Source organism: Anolis sagrei, chromosome 2, assembly GCF_037176765.1.
Source record: "Anolis sagrei isolate rAnoSag1 chromosome 2, rAnoSag1.mat, whole genome shotgun sequence".
NCBI classification, from domain to species: Eukaryota; Metazoa; Chordata; class Lepidosauria; order Squamata; family Dactyloidae; genus Anolis; species Anolis sagrei.
The window spans coordinates 165,258,004-165,275,130 of record NC_090022.1 but is presented as its reverse complement, the minus strand read 5'-3'; the positions used below and the strand labels follow the sequence as shown (position 1 = coordinate 165,275,130).

The following is a 17,127-nucleotide window of genomic DNA, read 5'->3' as shown; positions in this document are numbered from 1 at the left end:
GGCAGGGAAGCTTTTAAACAGAGGCTGGAAGGCCATCTGTCGGGTGATTTGAATGCAATATTCCTGCTTCTTGACAGGAGGTTGGACTGGATGGCCCATGAGGTCTCTTCCAACTCTTTGATTCTATGATTCTAGGGGTGTCAAACTCATTTTCACCGAGGGCATGTCGGTCTTAGGGCTGCCTTCAAAAGGCCACTTGGAATTGTTGTCCAACATTGCTGTCCAACAGACTTGGACAGCAATGGCTCCCAAAGTGACCAATTTAAGATGGAATCAGGTGTCAAACAGGGATGTGTTATTGCCCCAACCTTATTTTTCATCTTCATCACTATGATACTTCATCTTGTTGACGGGAAGCTTCCCATCGGAGTGGAAATCATCTATCGGACAGATGGCAAGCTTTTTAACCTTAGCAGACTGAAAGCCAAAACCAAGGTTACAACAACATCTGTTATAGAACTCCAGTATGCTGATGACAATGTCATCTGTGTGCATTCAGAAGAAGATCTACAAGCCACTCTAAACACCTTCACAGAAGCATACGAGAAGCTCGGCCTCTCATTGAACATCGAGAAAACCAAAGTGCTGTTCCATCAGTCACTACCCGCCCCTTTCCAATGCCAGAGATACAGCTTAATGGTGTAACATTAGAAAATGTTGACCATTTCCGCTACCTTGGCAGCTACCTCTCCACCAAAGTCAACATCGACACCGAAATACAACACCGCCTGAGCTTTGCGAGTGCAGCATTTTTCCGAATTAAGCAGAGTGTTTGAGGACCAGGACATCCAAAGGGATACCAAGGTGCTTGTTTATATAGCTATTGTCCTCCCAACCCTGCTATACGCCTGCGAGACGTGGACTGTCTACAGACGTCACATGCAACTCTTGGAACTATTCCATCAGCGCTGCCTCAGGAATATCCTGCAGATCTCTTGGGAAAACAGGCGGACAAACGTCAGTGTGCTGGAAGAAGCAAAGACCACCAGCACTGAAGCAGTAGTCCTCCACCATCAACTCCATTGGACCGGCCACGTTGTCCGGATGCCCGACCACCGTCTCCCAAAGCAGTTGTTCTACTCCGAAATCAAGAACGGAAAACGGAATGTTGGTGGGCAGGAAAAGAGATTTAAAGATGGGCTCAAAGCCAACCTTAAAAACTCTGGCATAGACACTGAGAACTGGGAAGCCCTGGCTTGTGAGCGCTCCAACTGGAGGTCAGTTGTGACCAGCAGTGCTGTAGAATTTGAAGAGGCATGAATGGAGGGAGAAAGAGAGAAACATGCCAAGAGGAAGGCGTGTCAAGCCAACCCCGACCGAGACCACCTTCCACCTGGAAACCAATGCCCTCACTGCGGGAGAAGATGGAGATCAAGAATAGGGCTCCATAGTCACCTACGGACCCACCAAAACACTGATCCTGGAAGACTATCCTACTCGGCCAACGAGGGATCACCTAAGTAAGTAAGTAAGTAAGTTGGTCTTAGGGCTGCCTTCAAAAGGCTACTTGGAATTGTAAGTAATTATGTTGCCCTGGCTTTTGATGCCTTGGGCCACTTGAAATGCCACGAAGGGCTGGATTTGGACTGCAGGTCTTGTGTCTGACACATATGATTTAGGGTATGAGGGTAGGGTAAGGGGGTGGCTCAAGTTATGTGGCTGAAGGCAGTGCAAGGTATTTGAAAGAAGATCGATGCAAGTGTGAGAGGGAAGGATGCCCATGCAACTGAAGGGGGAACATGTCATTCTCAAGGTAGGCTTGCATAAGGTTGGATGGAGATGCTGAGAGTTTCTGGTATCAATATAAACTGAATCAGAGTAATTTGTACACATAATAAAATATTCACATTTTGAATTACATAGACAAGTTCTAATGGGTTGGTAACACTGTAAGAACATTGTTTTCTTAGACAGATAAATGTCAAAAAACGGTTGTATTTTGCAGCAGGAGTTGCGAAACAGTATTTGTACAAATTCATGAGGTATGTGTCCTATGGAATGTGTGCATTCAAATGCATAAAATAATAATAATGAACACTTCCTTTAAATACCTGCAGAGCCGTAATATCTGATTGTGAAGTGAATGCAGAATTTCTGTACCTGATATTTTTAGATTAATGTCCTTTTTTCCAGGTATGCGACCTTTGTCGTTTGGCCTCAGGAGTAACTGGCTTTTATCAACACGAGGAATTCCTTTTAACGGTTTGTCTGACACCATTTCAAATGATCACTAAAAACCTATATTAATAACAGCGAAACACACTTTTATTCAGAAAGACACACAGTGCCTTGCTACACACACTCTGGTGTTTAAACAATAAAGCAGTCGGGAATGAAGCAGTGTCACACTTCAGATCCCCTCTCCAATCTTTGGATTCACAAGAGGTCACCAATAGCAACATGCAAGAGATTCTGGTAATGATTAAATGACTTGACATCATAACACTGCAATATTTCCATTCCCTCAGCTTTTGAGTGGAGAACCAATCCTTATTAATGAGAATAATTTAGTGCAAATTCACCTTATTTTATCTATTCAGGTTAGAATTCCTGATCACAGTTACAAATGCTTAATCTATGCGGCCATAATATTATACTATCTCTGCTTATTCATGGAGATAGTGCAGGGTATATGTAACAATTCTCCAGTCAGTTCCCCAGTCCTGCCTAACAAGTCATCAGCCACTGGGAGCAATGTCAGCATGCTCTCATGTCATCTTTTCCACACCTTCCCAGCAGGACACTCTGGTGCAATGTTCAACTGTGACATCTGCACTGGAGATTGTTAGGATGGGGATGGATGGAGATGGAAATGTCTGTCTGCTGGGTCCCTAGTAACAGACTAGAGAGATATTGACAAGCTGGAATGTGTCCAGAGGAGGGTGACTAAAATGATCAAGGGTCTGGAGAACAAGCCCTATGAGGAGCGGCTTAAAGAGCTGGGTATGTTTAGCCTGAAGAAGAGAAGGCTGAGGAGATATGATAGCCATGTATAAATATGTGAAAGGAAGCCATAGGGAGGAGGGAGCAAGCTTGTTTTCTGCTTCCTTGGAGACTAGGACATGGAACAATGGCTTCAAACTACAAGAGAGGAGATTCCATCTGAACGTGAGGGAGAACTTCCTGACTGTGAGAGCCGTTCAGCAGTGGAACTCTCTGCCCCGGAGTGTGGTGGAGGCTCCTTCTTTGGAAGCTTTTAAACAGAGGCTGGATGGCCATCTGTCGGGGGTGCTTTGAATGCAATATTCCTGCTTCTTGGCAGGGGGCTGGATTGGATGGCCCATGAGGTCTCTCCCAACTCTTTGATTCTATGATTCCATGTGTGATGTTTGGCAATATAAAGTAACGACGATTAATTAAGATGCTGTACAAATAAAGTACCTGGAAGAAAATCCACAAACGGAGAACCAAGTAGGATAAGCTTTATCCCTTGAATGAATTCTTGGAAATTGTTCAAGATGATCGGCAAACACCCAAAAGGTTCAGATTATTTCTTCTGTGCTCTATATTAATCGTTTGGCAAACAACCTGATCCAGTTAGTGTTGGGATTTGTTTTGCTCTCTTCAAGTAATAGTTTCTTTCCAATGCACTTGGGATGCTGTGCTCCAACTAACAACACAATGTATGTCAGTGGCAGCATCAAAATAAAACATGCTATGGTTCAGAAGACAGGAATCTTGTCTCTCCGCACAGAATCCAAGTCGTCATCCAAAGTGAGCAGGACCTGGAAGAAAAATGGATAATAATAATAATAATAATAATAATAATAATAATAAACCTTTATTTATACCCCGCTAACATCTCCCGAAGGACTCGGTGCGGCTTACAAGAGGCCGAGGCCCAACACAAAAAAACAACAACAGCATAACAAATACAACAATAAATAAACTCATAAAACAAGCAATAAACATTAAAACAATAGCAATTAACATTAGACAATAACACCATGACACATTTAAAACTAAGGCCGGGCCAATGTAATGATTAAAAATTTTAAAATGCTGGGCATGACAGGTGAAATAGATAGGTTTTTGGAGATGGGTGCGGTGTGGAGACAATCTTAAATCTCTAATAAAGTGCATTTGGGACATGATGCTTGGAGTTTCCTATTCTGGGAAGGCACACTGGAACAACCATGTCTTCAAGCTCTTCCTAAAGACTACCAATGCTGGGGCTTGTCTGATGTCCTTGGGGAGAGAGTTCCAGAGTCGGGGGGCCACCACCGAGAAAGCCCTATCCCTCGTCCCCACCAATCACGCTTGCGATGCCGGTGGGATCATAAGCAGGGCCTCTCCAGATGAACAAAGAGATCGTGTGGGTTCGTACACAGAGATGCGGTCACGCAGGTAGGCGGGTCCCAAACCGTTTAGGGCTTTGTAGGTAAGTACCTGCATCTTGAATTGGGACCGGAAAATGAATGGCAGCCAGTGGAGCTCCTTAAACAGGAGGGTTGACCTCTCCCTGTAAAGAGCACCAGTTAACCTGACTGCCGCCCATTGGACCAATTGAAATTTCTGGGCCATTTTCAAGGGCAGCCCCACGTAGAATGCATTACAGTACTCCAATCTGGAAGTGACTAAGGCGTGGACCACCCTGGCCAGATCCGCCTTCACGGTCGCAGTTGGCACACGAGTCTTAATTGTGCAAAGGCCCTTCTCGGCCACTGCCGATGCCTGAGCTTCAAGCAACAGTAATGAGTCCAGGAGGACACCCAGACTGCGGACCTGTGACTTCAGGGGGAGTGTAACCCGTCCAACATAGGTTGCCACCCTATACCCCGATCCGGTTTACGATCAACCAAATAAAACAGAAGATAACTTTTGTCCTATCCAATTTTTGCAGTCAAGCTTGTCTTTCACACAATTAGGGGGAAAGCTCCCCAAAAAGATTTTGTCTGCTGTTTAGTTGACAAGTCATTTCTCGCTGCTTTTTTCAGCTGCTTTTGCAATCTTGGCCATTTTATGTAGCCATTCTCTATTAAACTGCTAGAAAGCCAGACTCTGTTTTTGTTAGTCTCATGATTTGGCCTGCTTGATCTCCACCCCGCACCATTTGTTTCTCATCGTGACCTTTAAGAACAACTAGTTAGGAAATAATGTATACTTTGGTATCAAGTGAGTAGGGGAACCCAGGAGAACTTTAACTGGCACAGAAGGAACTGGCCATGGATGCAAGTGAGTACCACAGGCCAACCAGGAAGCAGCCACTGGCATCCCTTAAAACGTCTTTTTATTCTGCTCTTCTTTACCTCTTCCACAATTCTCAGAATTAGAAGTTCCCTAACTCAACGTTTCCAATTCCCCTATGAACTGACATCAGCAAACTCCTGTCTGTTTCACCTACACATGACACCTTGCAGCTAGCATCTAAGCCAGAAGTCACACCCCTTTTTATGTTAACTGGTTTCACCATATTAAATTATCATTCATGGATTTTCACTGTGTATATTTAATTCTGTGCATTGTGCATGCATTTATCATCAGATTGGGTTGCTCTTGAATTTTTCAGGCTCAGGCTGTATTGCCATGTTTCAGCAGCATTCTCTCCTAATGTTTCGTCTGCATCTGTGGCTGGCATCACAGCAACCCAGTGATTCTGGCCATGAAAGTCTTTGACAATATATCATTTATTTATTATTTATTTAAAGCATTTATATTTTGCCCTTCTCACCCCGAAGGGTAGGATAATGCACAACATATAAATGGCAAACATTCAATGCCGAAACATATTATACCATACACATACAAAAGCATTAAAATCTTGACGTTAAAATCCACTAGTTAAAACTGTCTCAACCACCATATTGAGTTTGGTTGGCTTTTTTTTTTTTGTCGTATCAGGAGCGACTTGAGAAACTTGCTTCTGGTGTGAGAGAATTGGCCGTCTGCAAGGACGTTGCCCAGGGGACGCCCGGATGATTTGATGCTTTTATCATCCTTGTGGGAGGCTTCTCTCATGTCCCCGCATGAGGAGCTGGGGCTGATAGAGGGAGCTCATCCGCCTCTCCCCAGATTCGAACCTGCAACCTGTCGGTCTTCAGTCTTGCCGGCACAGGGATTTAACCCACTGCGCCACCGGAGGCTCATAGGCGTGTGTTAATCAATTGTTTTAATTATTGATTTAATATTTTAAATATTTTATTGTTAGTTGTTTTATTATGATCACACTGTATGGTGTTTGTGAGGTCGCCTTGAGTCCCCCCTCGGGGGAAAAAAGGACAGGGTATAAATATAGGAAATAAATAAAAATAAATAAATTATTCTGCAAGGTCTGCCTTAGGCTATGATTTATGCTTAGATATGTTTTCCATTACACATTTATGGGAGCAAAATAAGCCTTCGTATATTGTATAGAAATAGACAGCATGCTATGACATGCAACCAGAAGAACTCTATCTGGCACCATTTTGCTGGGAGATCATAAGGAGCAACTCACCAAGAAGGAGAAGAACAGGGCAGCCGCTGAGAGGAAATGCCAGACGTCATGGTCATCGAAGAATCCCAGAAGGAGACAGGGACGGTTTTTCTCTCGGGATTCTGCTGGGGTTTCCTTAAGAAAAGAGGGAGTCAGTCATTTCCATCTGTCTCCTACAAATTCTGAACCTGTATAGCTGACTGAAACACGATGGTACTATATGTGTGCCTCAGAAACAAACTGCACCAAAAGCAAAGTTGGGGTGTTTTTTTTCTTCAATTAATTTACATCAGTGTTTTTCAAATTTTGGCTGTCCAGGCGTTTTGGACTTCAGCTCCCAGAAATCCCAGCCAGCTTATCAGATGTTAGGAATTATGGGAGCTGAAGTCTAAAATATCTGGAGGAGTTTGAGAAACTGATTTACATTAAATATTCACCATAAATAAAAAAAACCCCACAGGCACTAAAATAAGAAACGAATACAAGAATCCAATAAAAAAGTAACCCCACAATACTTCACTCCCTTACCCCCCATCCCTGCCAACTAAAATTACATATACTTCTTGCTCTAATTAACTGAATTTCAGCTTCTGCTAAATATACATCAATATACCATATTTCATTGAATCTAAGGCACATCAAATGTAAGGCACTGTAAGACTGTAGGATCTATATAGCAATATTAAATAACCACTCACAAGCCGTTTTTGCTTGTATCTCTGCAGCAAAGAAAGACACTACTGACTTTTTCCCAATACCACTTCCTTTTATACACCTTTCCTGCCCATCTCCCCCTCTTCTCAGTTTCCTTATTACAGTGTTTCTCAACCTGGGGGTCGGGACCCCTGAGGGGGTCGCGAAGGGGTGTCAGAGGGGTCACCAAAGACCATCAGAAAACACAGTATTTTCTGTTGGTCATAGGGGTTCTGTGTGGGAAGTTTGGCCCAATACTATCATTGGTGGGATTCAGAACGCTCCTTGATTGTAGGTGAACTATAAATCACAGTATCTACAACTCCCAAATCATAGAATCATAGAATCAAAGAGTTGGAAGAGACCTCATGGGCCATCCAGTCCAACCCCCTGCCAAGAAGCAGGAATATTGCATTCAAATCACCCCTGACAAATGGCCATCCAGCCTCTGCTTAAAAGCCTCCAAAGAAGGAGCCTCCACCACACTCCGGGGCAGAGAGTTCCACTGCTGAACGGCTCTCACAGTCAGGAAGTTCTTCCTCATGTTTAAATGGAATCTCCTCTCTTGTAGTTTGAAGCCATTGTTCCGCGTCCTAGTCTCATGTCAAAGTCTATTTTCCCCAAACCCCATCAGTGTTCACATTTGGGCATATTGAGTATCCATGCAAAGTTTGGTCCAAATCCATCATTGTTTGAGCCCACAGTGCTCTCTGGATGTAGGCGAACTACAACTCCCAAACTCAAGGTCAATGCCCACCAAACCCTGCCAGTATTTTCTGTTGATCATGGGATTTCTCTGTACCAACTTTGGTTCAATTCCATTGTTGGTGGGATTCAGAATGCTCTTTGTTTACATGTTAACTATAAATTCCAGCAACTACAACTCCCAAATGACTGGAGCAAATTTCCCCGCCAACCCCACCAGTATTCAAATTTGGGCATAACGGGTATTTGTTTCAAATTTGCTCCAGTGAATGAAAATACATCTTGCAGATCATTATTTACACGGCGATTCATAATGTTAGGGTTAGGGTTGGGGGTCACCACAACATGAACTGTATTCAGGGGTCGCGGCATTAGGAAGGTTGAGAACCACTGCCTTATTAGAACTTGTTGCGTCACAAGTTCCAATACAAGACTTCCAGGTTTCAAAACGTCACAGAGAGAGAATTGATTCAGCCTGGATGATTCAGTCAGGATGTCACGGAGGGAATTTGTGATGTCTTCATGCCATCAGAAATTGACTCCTGACAGGTGCGCACACATTTTAAGCTGTAATTTTAGCAGGAAAATTCTTATATATATCTTTTATAATTTCTAAAGATTAATACTGTAAATAAAATAAAATGCTAAACAAATCTAACAAATATTTTTATCAGAACAGAATTAAATTGACTAACAACAATAGAGAAACACATTAAATTACAAAATTGGAACAGATACGCCATTCTATTAATTTCTTGCTTCTGAATCCGCATCAGTACAAATCATCAGAAACTGAATCTTCTGAGCCATCTTTATATCATGATCCCATAGTATACCACCTTCTGAGTCATCAAGAGCATTTGCGATGCAATATTTTTTAAAGAAATGCTGTACTATGTATTGTCGAAGGCTGTACTATTCTTTCTGGGATTATCTTCCAAGGTGTTGATGCACATGCAAATGTGAATAGATCACATCAGTGTGTAGATAAACAGCGCTCCATGCAGTCATGCCGGCCACATGACCTAGGATCTGTCTACGGACAACTGCAGGCTCTTCAGCTTAGAAATGGAGAAGAGCACCAACCCCCAGAGCTGGAAGGGGAAGTATTTACCTTTCATAGAATCATAGAATCATAGAGTTGGAAGAGACCTCATGGGCCATCCAGTCCAACCCCCTGCCAAGAAGCAGGAATGTTGCATTCAAAACACCCCCAACAGATGGCCATCCAGCCTCTGTTTAAAAGCTTCCAAAGAAGGAGCCTCCACCACACTGCGAGGCAGAGAGTTCCACTGCTGAACGGCTCTCACAGTCAGGAAGTTCTTCCTAATGTTCAGATGGAATCTCCTTTCTTGTAGTTTGAAGCCATTGTTCCAAGTCCTAGTCCCCAGGGAAGCAGAAAACAAGTTTGCTCCCTCCTCCCTATGACTTCCTCTCATATTTATACATGGCCCTCATCATGTCTCCTCTCAGCCTTCTCTTCTGAAGGCTAAACATGCCCAGCTCTTTAAGTCGCTCCTCATAGGGCTTGTTCTCCAGATCCTTGATCATTTTAGTTGCCCTCCTCTGGACACATTCCAGCTTGTCAATATCTCTCTTGAATTGTGGTGCCCAGAATTGGACACAATATTCCAGGTGTGGTCTAACCAAGGCAGAATAGAGGGATAGCATGACTTCCCTAGATCTAGACACTATGCTCCTATTGATGCAGGCCAAAATCCCATTGGCTTTTTTTGCCGCTGCATCACATTGTTGTCTCATGTTTAACTTGTTGTCCACTAGGACTCCAAGATCTTTTTCACTCATACTGTTTTCAACCCAGGCATTGTCCCCCATTCTGTATCTTTGCACTTCATTTTTCCTGCCAAAGTGGAGTATCTTGCATTTGTCACTGTTGAACTTCATTTTGTTAATTTTGGCCAATCATCTCTCTAATCTGTCAAGATCGTTTTGAATCCTGCTCCTGTCCTCTGGAGTATTGGCTATCCCTCCCAATTTGGTGTCGTCTGCAAACTTGATGATCCTGCCTTCTAGCCCTTCATCTAAGTCATTAATAAAGATGTTGAACAGGACTGGGCCCAGGAGGGAACCCTGCTTGTGGCACTCCACTCGTCACTTCTTTCCAGGATGAAGAGGAAGCATTGGGGAGAATCACCCTCTGGGTTCGTCCATTTAACCAATTACTGATACACCTCACCGTAGTTTTGCCTAGCCCACATTGGACTAGTTTGTTTGCCAGAAGGTCATGGGGGACCTTGTTGAAGGCCTTATTGAAGTCCAGGTACACTACATCCATGATTCCCCCAACACAGTTTTAAAGCCAACAGAGTTTTGATTCTAGAATTGTTTATGATATGTAAGTGATCCAGAGACCCACAGAATCATCATTTGGGACTCATCCCAAGAGATATGTAGGATAAAAGCTATATACACACATACATATATGAAATGTGTTCAGCAGCAATAGAAGAAGGAAGGGGCTAAAAGAAGGAGGATGCAGGAAACTTACCTCCCAGCTACTCAGGTTTTGGAAGAAGAAATAAAGGGCAGCAGCCCAAACCACAGCAGTGGCCACAATGCAGAACAGAGGAAGCGGCAGGAGCCTTTCCGAGCTGCGGAGCTGGAAAAACAAAACATTTAAATAATCTCCCCCCAGAAATGCACAGGAACCAGGGGTCCTCAAACTTTTTAAACAGAGGGCCGGGTCACAATTTCTCAAACTGCTGGAGGGCCAGATTATAATTTGAAAAAAAAAAGAATGAATTCCTATGCACACTGTACGTATCTTATTTGTAGTGCAAAAATACTTTAAAACAATACAATAATTAAAATGAAGAACAATTTTAGCAAATATAAACTTACTAGTATTTCAGTGGGAAGTGTGGGCCTGCTTTTGGCTGATGAGATAGGATTGTTGTTGCTGTTGTATGCTTTCAAGTTGTTTCAGAGCGAGGCTGGGTAAATGATCTTGGAGGGCTGTATCCAGCCCCTGGGCATTAGTTTGAGGACCCCTGATTTATACCCTGCCTTTCTCCCTGTGGGGACTCAAAGCGGCTAACAATCCCACACTAGACAATTTTTTTAAAGTGCAATACAAAAGTTAAAACTTGAAAAACAATTAAATAGTAACCGTGTGGTAAAAACAGAATTTAAATACAATAAATACACTTAAAATGGCCTTTGAAACTTATAGAAAGGAAGTTGCACAGTTCTGAGAAAAACTGCATGAAATTCTTGAAAAAGTGCAGTTATTAAATGCTACTTTGAATAACATCCAGAAAAGGCACCTCCACCATGCTGCAAGGCAACACATTCAGCTGCCAAACAGCTCTTATCATCAGGAAATTCACTCTAATGTTTAGGTGGAATTATTTTCCTATAATTTTCCTGCCCACCAACATTTCGTTTTCTTGAGTTTCGGAGTACAGTAACTGCTTGGGAGACGGTGGTTGGGAACAACATGGTCAGTCCAGCGGAGTTGATGGCGGAGGACCATTGCTTCAATGCTGGTGGTCTTTGCTTCTTCCAGAGCACACTGACATTTGTCCATTTGTCTTCCTAAGAGATTTGCAGGATTTTTCAGTGACAACACTGATGGAATTGTTCCAGGAGTTGCATGTGCCGTCTGTAGACTGTCCACGTTTCGCAGGCATATAGCAGGGTTGGCAGGACAATAGCTTTATAAACGAGCACCTTGGTATCCCTACAGATGTCCCGATCATCAAACACTCTCTGCTTCATTCGGAAAAATGCTGCACTCGCAGAGCTCAGGCGGTGTTGTATTTCAGTGTCAATGTTGACTTTGGTGGAGAGGTGGCTGCCAAGGTAGTGGAAATGGTCAACATTTTCTAATATTACACCATTAAGCTGTATTTCTGGTATTGGAAATGGATTGGCTGGTGACTGCTGGAAGAGCACTTTGGCTTTCTTGATGTTCAGTGCCAGGCCGAGCTTCTCGTATGCTTCTGCAAAGGTGTTTAGAGTAACTTGTAGGTCTTCTTCTGAATGTGCACAGACAACATTGTAAAGTACCCCTTTACATAACAGCAAAACAGAACTGAAAAGTATTCAGCAGTTCTCTCTTGTTGAAGGTCTCACAGCACCCTGGAGTTCCAGCTATGGGAAAGGAGTCCTTGTGTAACCATGAAATGTGCCTTTGCTTGTAAGAACTCTGAGAAGGACTTGTAACAAAATCCATTTTCTAACCCACATTTGAAGAGAAGTGAGTTGCAGGCATTACTTACCTTCATAATAACATAAAAGGCAAGATACAACAGAAGATTACAGATAAAGATGCCAAGCAAGTAGGAGGCAAAGTCCTTTGGTCGATACACCAATCCAAAAATGGCACTGAAAAAAGGGAAAGACAAAATATCTTTTGCAATTCAAGATATACATACAAAATCATGATCTGCTCATCTGGATTAATTTGTGTAGCAAAAAAACCCAAACACCTATTAAAATTTGTATTTTGTAGAGAACAAAAGCAAACTTTTACTTATGGACATTGTAAAACATTTTGGAGACCTATCTGATTGAAAGGCACTTTAGGGCACATCCGGGACTGACTGAAATGTCACAAGTTTTGTTCCTGTTCTTTATGATTTTTTACTGGGTCAAAATTAACCTGTAGAGCTGATATTAAAAATCTCTGATCATATCGGTAGGTGACAGATAATATCCTGGGATAAACAAAATATGTTGCTATTCAAAATAAAATTAGAAAGAACAACTTGTGCAAGACAGTTTTATGCACAAAAATGGAAGAATTCAATATTACCTACTATGGAGAAATGGTTACTGGAATTTATTGATTCAGTACAAATGAATAAACTATCTGGTCTGATCAGAAAAATAATCATTAGTGACAGTACAAAAAAATTGAAAACCTCTTACGGACATTTTGCAAAAAAAAAAAGGTGATCTGATTTTGAAAATTAGTAAGATGATGTTATCTGATATAGTTTTAGGGAGAGGACTATGATTATATCACATGTATGTGTAAAAAGAAGTCAGAAACCATTTTTCTTTCTGTTTATATTTTCTTTTCTATATTGCAGTTCACATTTTCCTTCTTCCTTAGAATAATAGAATCATAGAATCAAAGAGTTGGAAGAGACCTCATAGGTCATCCAGTCCAACCCCATTCTGCCAAGAAGCAGGAATATTGCATTCAAATCACCCCTGACAGATGGCCATCCAGCCTCTGTTTAAAAGCTTCCAAAGAAGGGGCTTCCACCACACTCCGGGGCAGAGAGTTCCACTGCTGAACGGCTCTCACAGTCAGGAAGTTTTTCCTCATGTTCAGATGGAATCTCCTTTCTTGTAGTCTGAAGCCATTGTTCCGCATCCTAATCTCCATAGAAGCAGAAAACAAGCTTGCTCCCTCCTCCTTGTGGCTTCCTCTCACATATTTATACATGGCTATCATGTCTCCTCTCAGCCTTCTCTTCTTCAGGCTAAACATGCCCAGCTCCTTAAGCCACTCCTCATAGGGCTTGTTCTCCAGACCCTTGATCATTTTAGTAGCCCTCCTCTGGACACATTCCAGCTTGTCAATATCTCTCTTGAATTGTGGTGCCCAGAATTGGACACAATATTCCAGGTGTGGTCTAACCAAAGCAGAATAGAGCATGGGTAGCATGACTTCACTGGATCTAGACACTAGACTCCTATTGATGCAGGCCAAAATCCCATTGGCTTTTTTGCCGCCACATCACATTGTTGGCTCATGTTTAACTTGCTGTCCACGAGGACTCCAAGATCTTTTTCACACATACTGCTCTCAAGCCAGGCATTGTCCCCCATTCTATATCTTTGCATTTTGTTTTTCCTGCCAAAGTGGAGTATCTTGCATTTGTCACTGTTGAACTTCATTTTGTTAGTTTTGGCCAATCATCTCTCTAATCTGTCAAGATCGTTTTGAATCCTGCTCCTGTCCTCTGGAGTATTGACTAAACCTCCCAATTTGGTGTCGTCTGCAAACTTGATGATCATGCCTTCTAGCCCTTCATCTAATTTCAATATTTGTAAGTTTCTCTGTATTTGAACAACTCTTAAAAATGAGACTAAGGAAAGGGAGACCTTGTAAAAGGATTGAGCCTAAACAAGCTGAAGGCTTGTTTAGGCTCTGATCTTGACAGTGAAGCAGAGTAAGCACTTGGATGGGGAACAACCAAGGAATATTAAGAGTGCCACAAATCAACACAGAATCATAGAATCAAAGAGTTGGAAGAGACCTCATGGGCCATCCAGTCCAACCCCCTGCCAAGAAGCAGGAGAATTGCATTCAAATCACCCCTGACAGATGGCCATCCAGCCTCTGTTTAAAAGCTTCCAAAGAAGGAGCCTCCACCACACTCTGGGGCAAATTCTGATTGCAAATACAACCATATCAAATACACATATGTTTGCTACTTACAAGGACCAGTTCACCAGGTTCCCAACAACAAGTAGTACCATTCTGTCCTACAGGGAAGCAACAAACAGAAGCGTGTGTTAAAAATTGCAGTCACTGTAATCACAACCATTGCAACTGCAGCACATCTATCTAAGATATGATCCAGCTAGATTTAAATATTTAAGTCCCATCTGAATATTAACTTTCAACTGTTTTTCAGTCAGGACATAAGTACATGCTTAACTCTGGGACATAAAAATGCATAAATGCAAATAAGATTTTGAAATTTCCATATGCACAGATTCTGCAATCCTTTGATTTATGGCTTGAGAATATTCAAAATAAATGCAAAAGCAAACTTTAATTTTGCTATTTTATATATTTTGTATAAGATTGTACTTAAGCATCCATGGATATACCAAGGATTCAGTATGTGTGTGTGTATATATGTGAATTGGAATTCACTGGCATATTTTATATCATTATTATATATTAACTGCCTGTGGTGAAGTGTAATTTTTTAACTTGCAGTTATGTATAATTACAGATAGTTGTTTTAAAGGGTAAGTATTTAAAGTTGCATAGCTAAGGGGGATGGTAGCCAACTCAGCTCATGTTGAGCTGGGTTACCATGGAAACAGGGGCAGAGCCAACTGTTACTTGGCAGGGCAGCCATTTTAAAACAATTAGTCTGTAGTCAGCGAACTACAGGAGAGACTGGTTCTAGTGTGTGTTGAGAACCAGTAAGTTAGTCTACTGTCTGTGAACTGTAGGAGTGGTTGATTCTATAGTAGTAAGAATCAGGAAGGTTTTGGCTGTTAGCCTGAATAGTTTAAATAAGTCGAGTTGACTTATTTATATTAATAGTGTATGAGAGAAAAGGTGAGAGAAACGCAGTGAGAATCTCTATTGCAACAAAAACATCACAAAGAAAGAATAAGCTTGTAACCGAAGTAATCTATTACGGAAAGAAACACAGTTTGAAGAAAAATAAGTTTGAAACCTGTTTAGTGGAAGGAAGAGTCCTTTCCAGAGTTGGTTAAGGAATGTTATAAATATAACCTTTGAAGATATGTGCCTCTAAGAGTAAGAAACATTGAAATCATCACACTCCTTCTACATTTCAATAAACTTGTTACCGTTTTTCCTAAAGCTCTGTCTCTGTTACAATTCCTTTCCAAGTTAAATCACGCTACACATAAAGAAAGAGCAAGTCAATATCACTAGCTATTAGCTATTAGCTACGCCAGGGGTCCCCAAACTAAGGCCCGGGGGCCGGATGTGGCCTTCCAAGGTAATTTACCCGGCCCTCACTCAGGGTCAACCTAAGTCTGTAACGACTCAAAAGCACACAACAACAACAACAGCAACAATCCTATCTCATCAGCAAAAGCAGGAACACATTTCCCGTTGAAATACTAATAAATTTATATTTGTTAAAATTGTTCCTCATTTTAATTATTGTATTTTAAGTGGCTTTTGCACTACAAATAAGATATGTGCAGTGTGCATAGGAATTCATTCATGGTTTTTTTCTAATTATAATCCGGCCCTCCGATAGTTTGAGGGACTGTGACCTGGCCCTCTGCTTAAAAAGTTTGAGGACCCCTGAGCTACGCTATCAAATTAATAAACCCTTGCAAAGTGGTGGTTCCTTTACAAACTCTTTACAAATTAGTGGCATTGTTACAAATTGGTGAAATCTTCACACTGCCCTTCTAAAATGTTTATAATTAATATTTTCATATGATTGTTTAATTGCTTTCAACTTTGTTTTAAGTCAAACTGCAAGCCATCTTAGGTCCCATACTGGAAGACAGAAAAAGAAAAGGAAGAGGAGATTCTGCCAGTCTCGCTTAGAGAGACCTGCCTCAACTTCTTCCAAACAGCTTACCCAAAACAAAAGAGTATAGATTTATATTTTCTATACTTAAAATTATAATATATTCTACATTAAGAACTTTCAAACCTTATTGGTTTAATGGATTTAAATACGAGGGGTATTTTTAAAGTAAGGTCTGTTTTGTTGTAGACACTAGTATTTCGTGCGCATACCGCAATGAGCGCATGCGTCGTGTACCGGCATGCCTCGGGAACAACTGTGCTCAGTTTCCGCTCTGTAGCTAACCTGTACAGTTCTGTTCTGTGCTTTAACAATGTTTAAGACTATCAACTCACCCGCCGCATGTGAGGTTCGCTCAGTGATACGGTTTTTGTCAGCAAGGAACCTGCCTGCTGCAGAAATTCATCGACAGATTTGTGACGTGTATGGTGATACTGTTATGAGTGAAAGCAAAGTGCGTAAGTGGGTACGACAATTCAAAGATGGCCGTGACAACGTCCATGATGGGTACCGCTCCGGTCGCCCTTCTTTGATTACAGACGATTTGGTGGCTTTTGGTGGCGGCAGGTTTTTATGAAGAGGTTCAGAGTTATGATGTGTTTGAACAAACTTGGCAACTATGTCAAAAAATAGAGTGAAGTATGTACTTTCTGAAAATAAATTTACTTTTTTGAAATAAACTTTCGTTGTGCACTTATGTTCCAATGGACCTTACTTTAAAAATACCCCTCGTAGTAGCCTAAGAAAATCTACTTAACTATTATTTCCTGGTGATTCATTTATACATGCTCAAATAGGAAACAAAACAAGTGTCCAGGGATGGCTTCTTCAGGCCGACAGGAAGGGCTTACCATGTACATTGGCCGGCTGCATTGCTGGATGCAATCTGTGTACAACACCATCATGGCACGTCGGAAAATCCCAGTGTCTGCCAAAGACAATAGCACAGAGAGTATTAAGAGACCACTTGGAACTAAGCTGATCTGACCTTTCACAAGAGAGTGAAAACGTGGCTTTGTGACCAAGCCATTAAATAACTTGTGCAGTAGATGGACTTGGATTTATGTGTAA

The 17,127-nt window shown here is 41.7% G+C and overlaps 1 protein-coding gene across 2 annotated transcripts in view; it reads right to left on the bottom strand.

The window, feature by feature from the left end:
- Positions 1-2,247: 2,247 nt before the first annotated feature.
- SIDT1 (SID1 transmembrane family member 1) overlaps positions 2,248-17,127 on the bottom strand; it is a 67,416-nt gene continuing 52,536 nt past the window's right edge. For both annotated transcript variants that reach the window (XM_067464051.1, XM_067464052.1), the window contains 6 exons: positions 16,908-16,984; positions 14,235-14,281; positions 12,058-12,163; positions 10,323-10,433; positions 6,437-6,550; positions 2,248-3,725 (listed from right to left, as the gene is read on the bottom strand). In XM_067464051.1, coding sequence (XP_067320152.1) covers positions 3,663-3,725; positions 6,437-6,550; positions 10,323-10,433; positions 12,058-12,163; positions 14,235-14,281; positions 16,908-16,984 — 518 coding nt within the window. In that variant the 3' untranslated portion in view covers positions 2,248-3,662. The remainder of the gene's footprint in view (positions 3,726-6,436; positions 6,551-10,322; positions 10,434-12,057; positions 12,164-14,234; positions 14,282-16,907; positions 16,985-17,127) is intronic.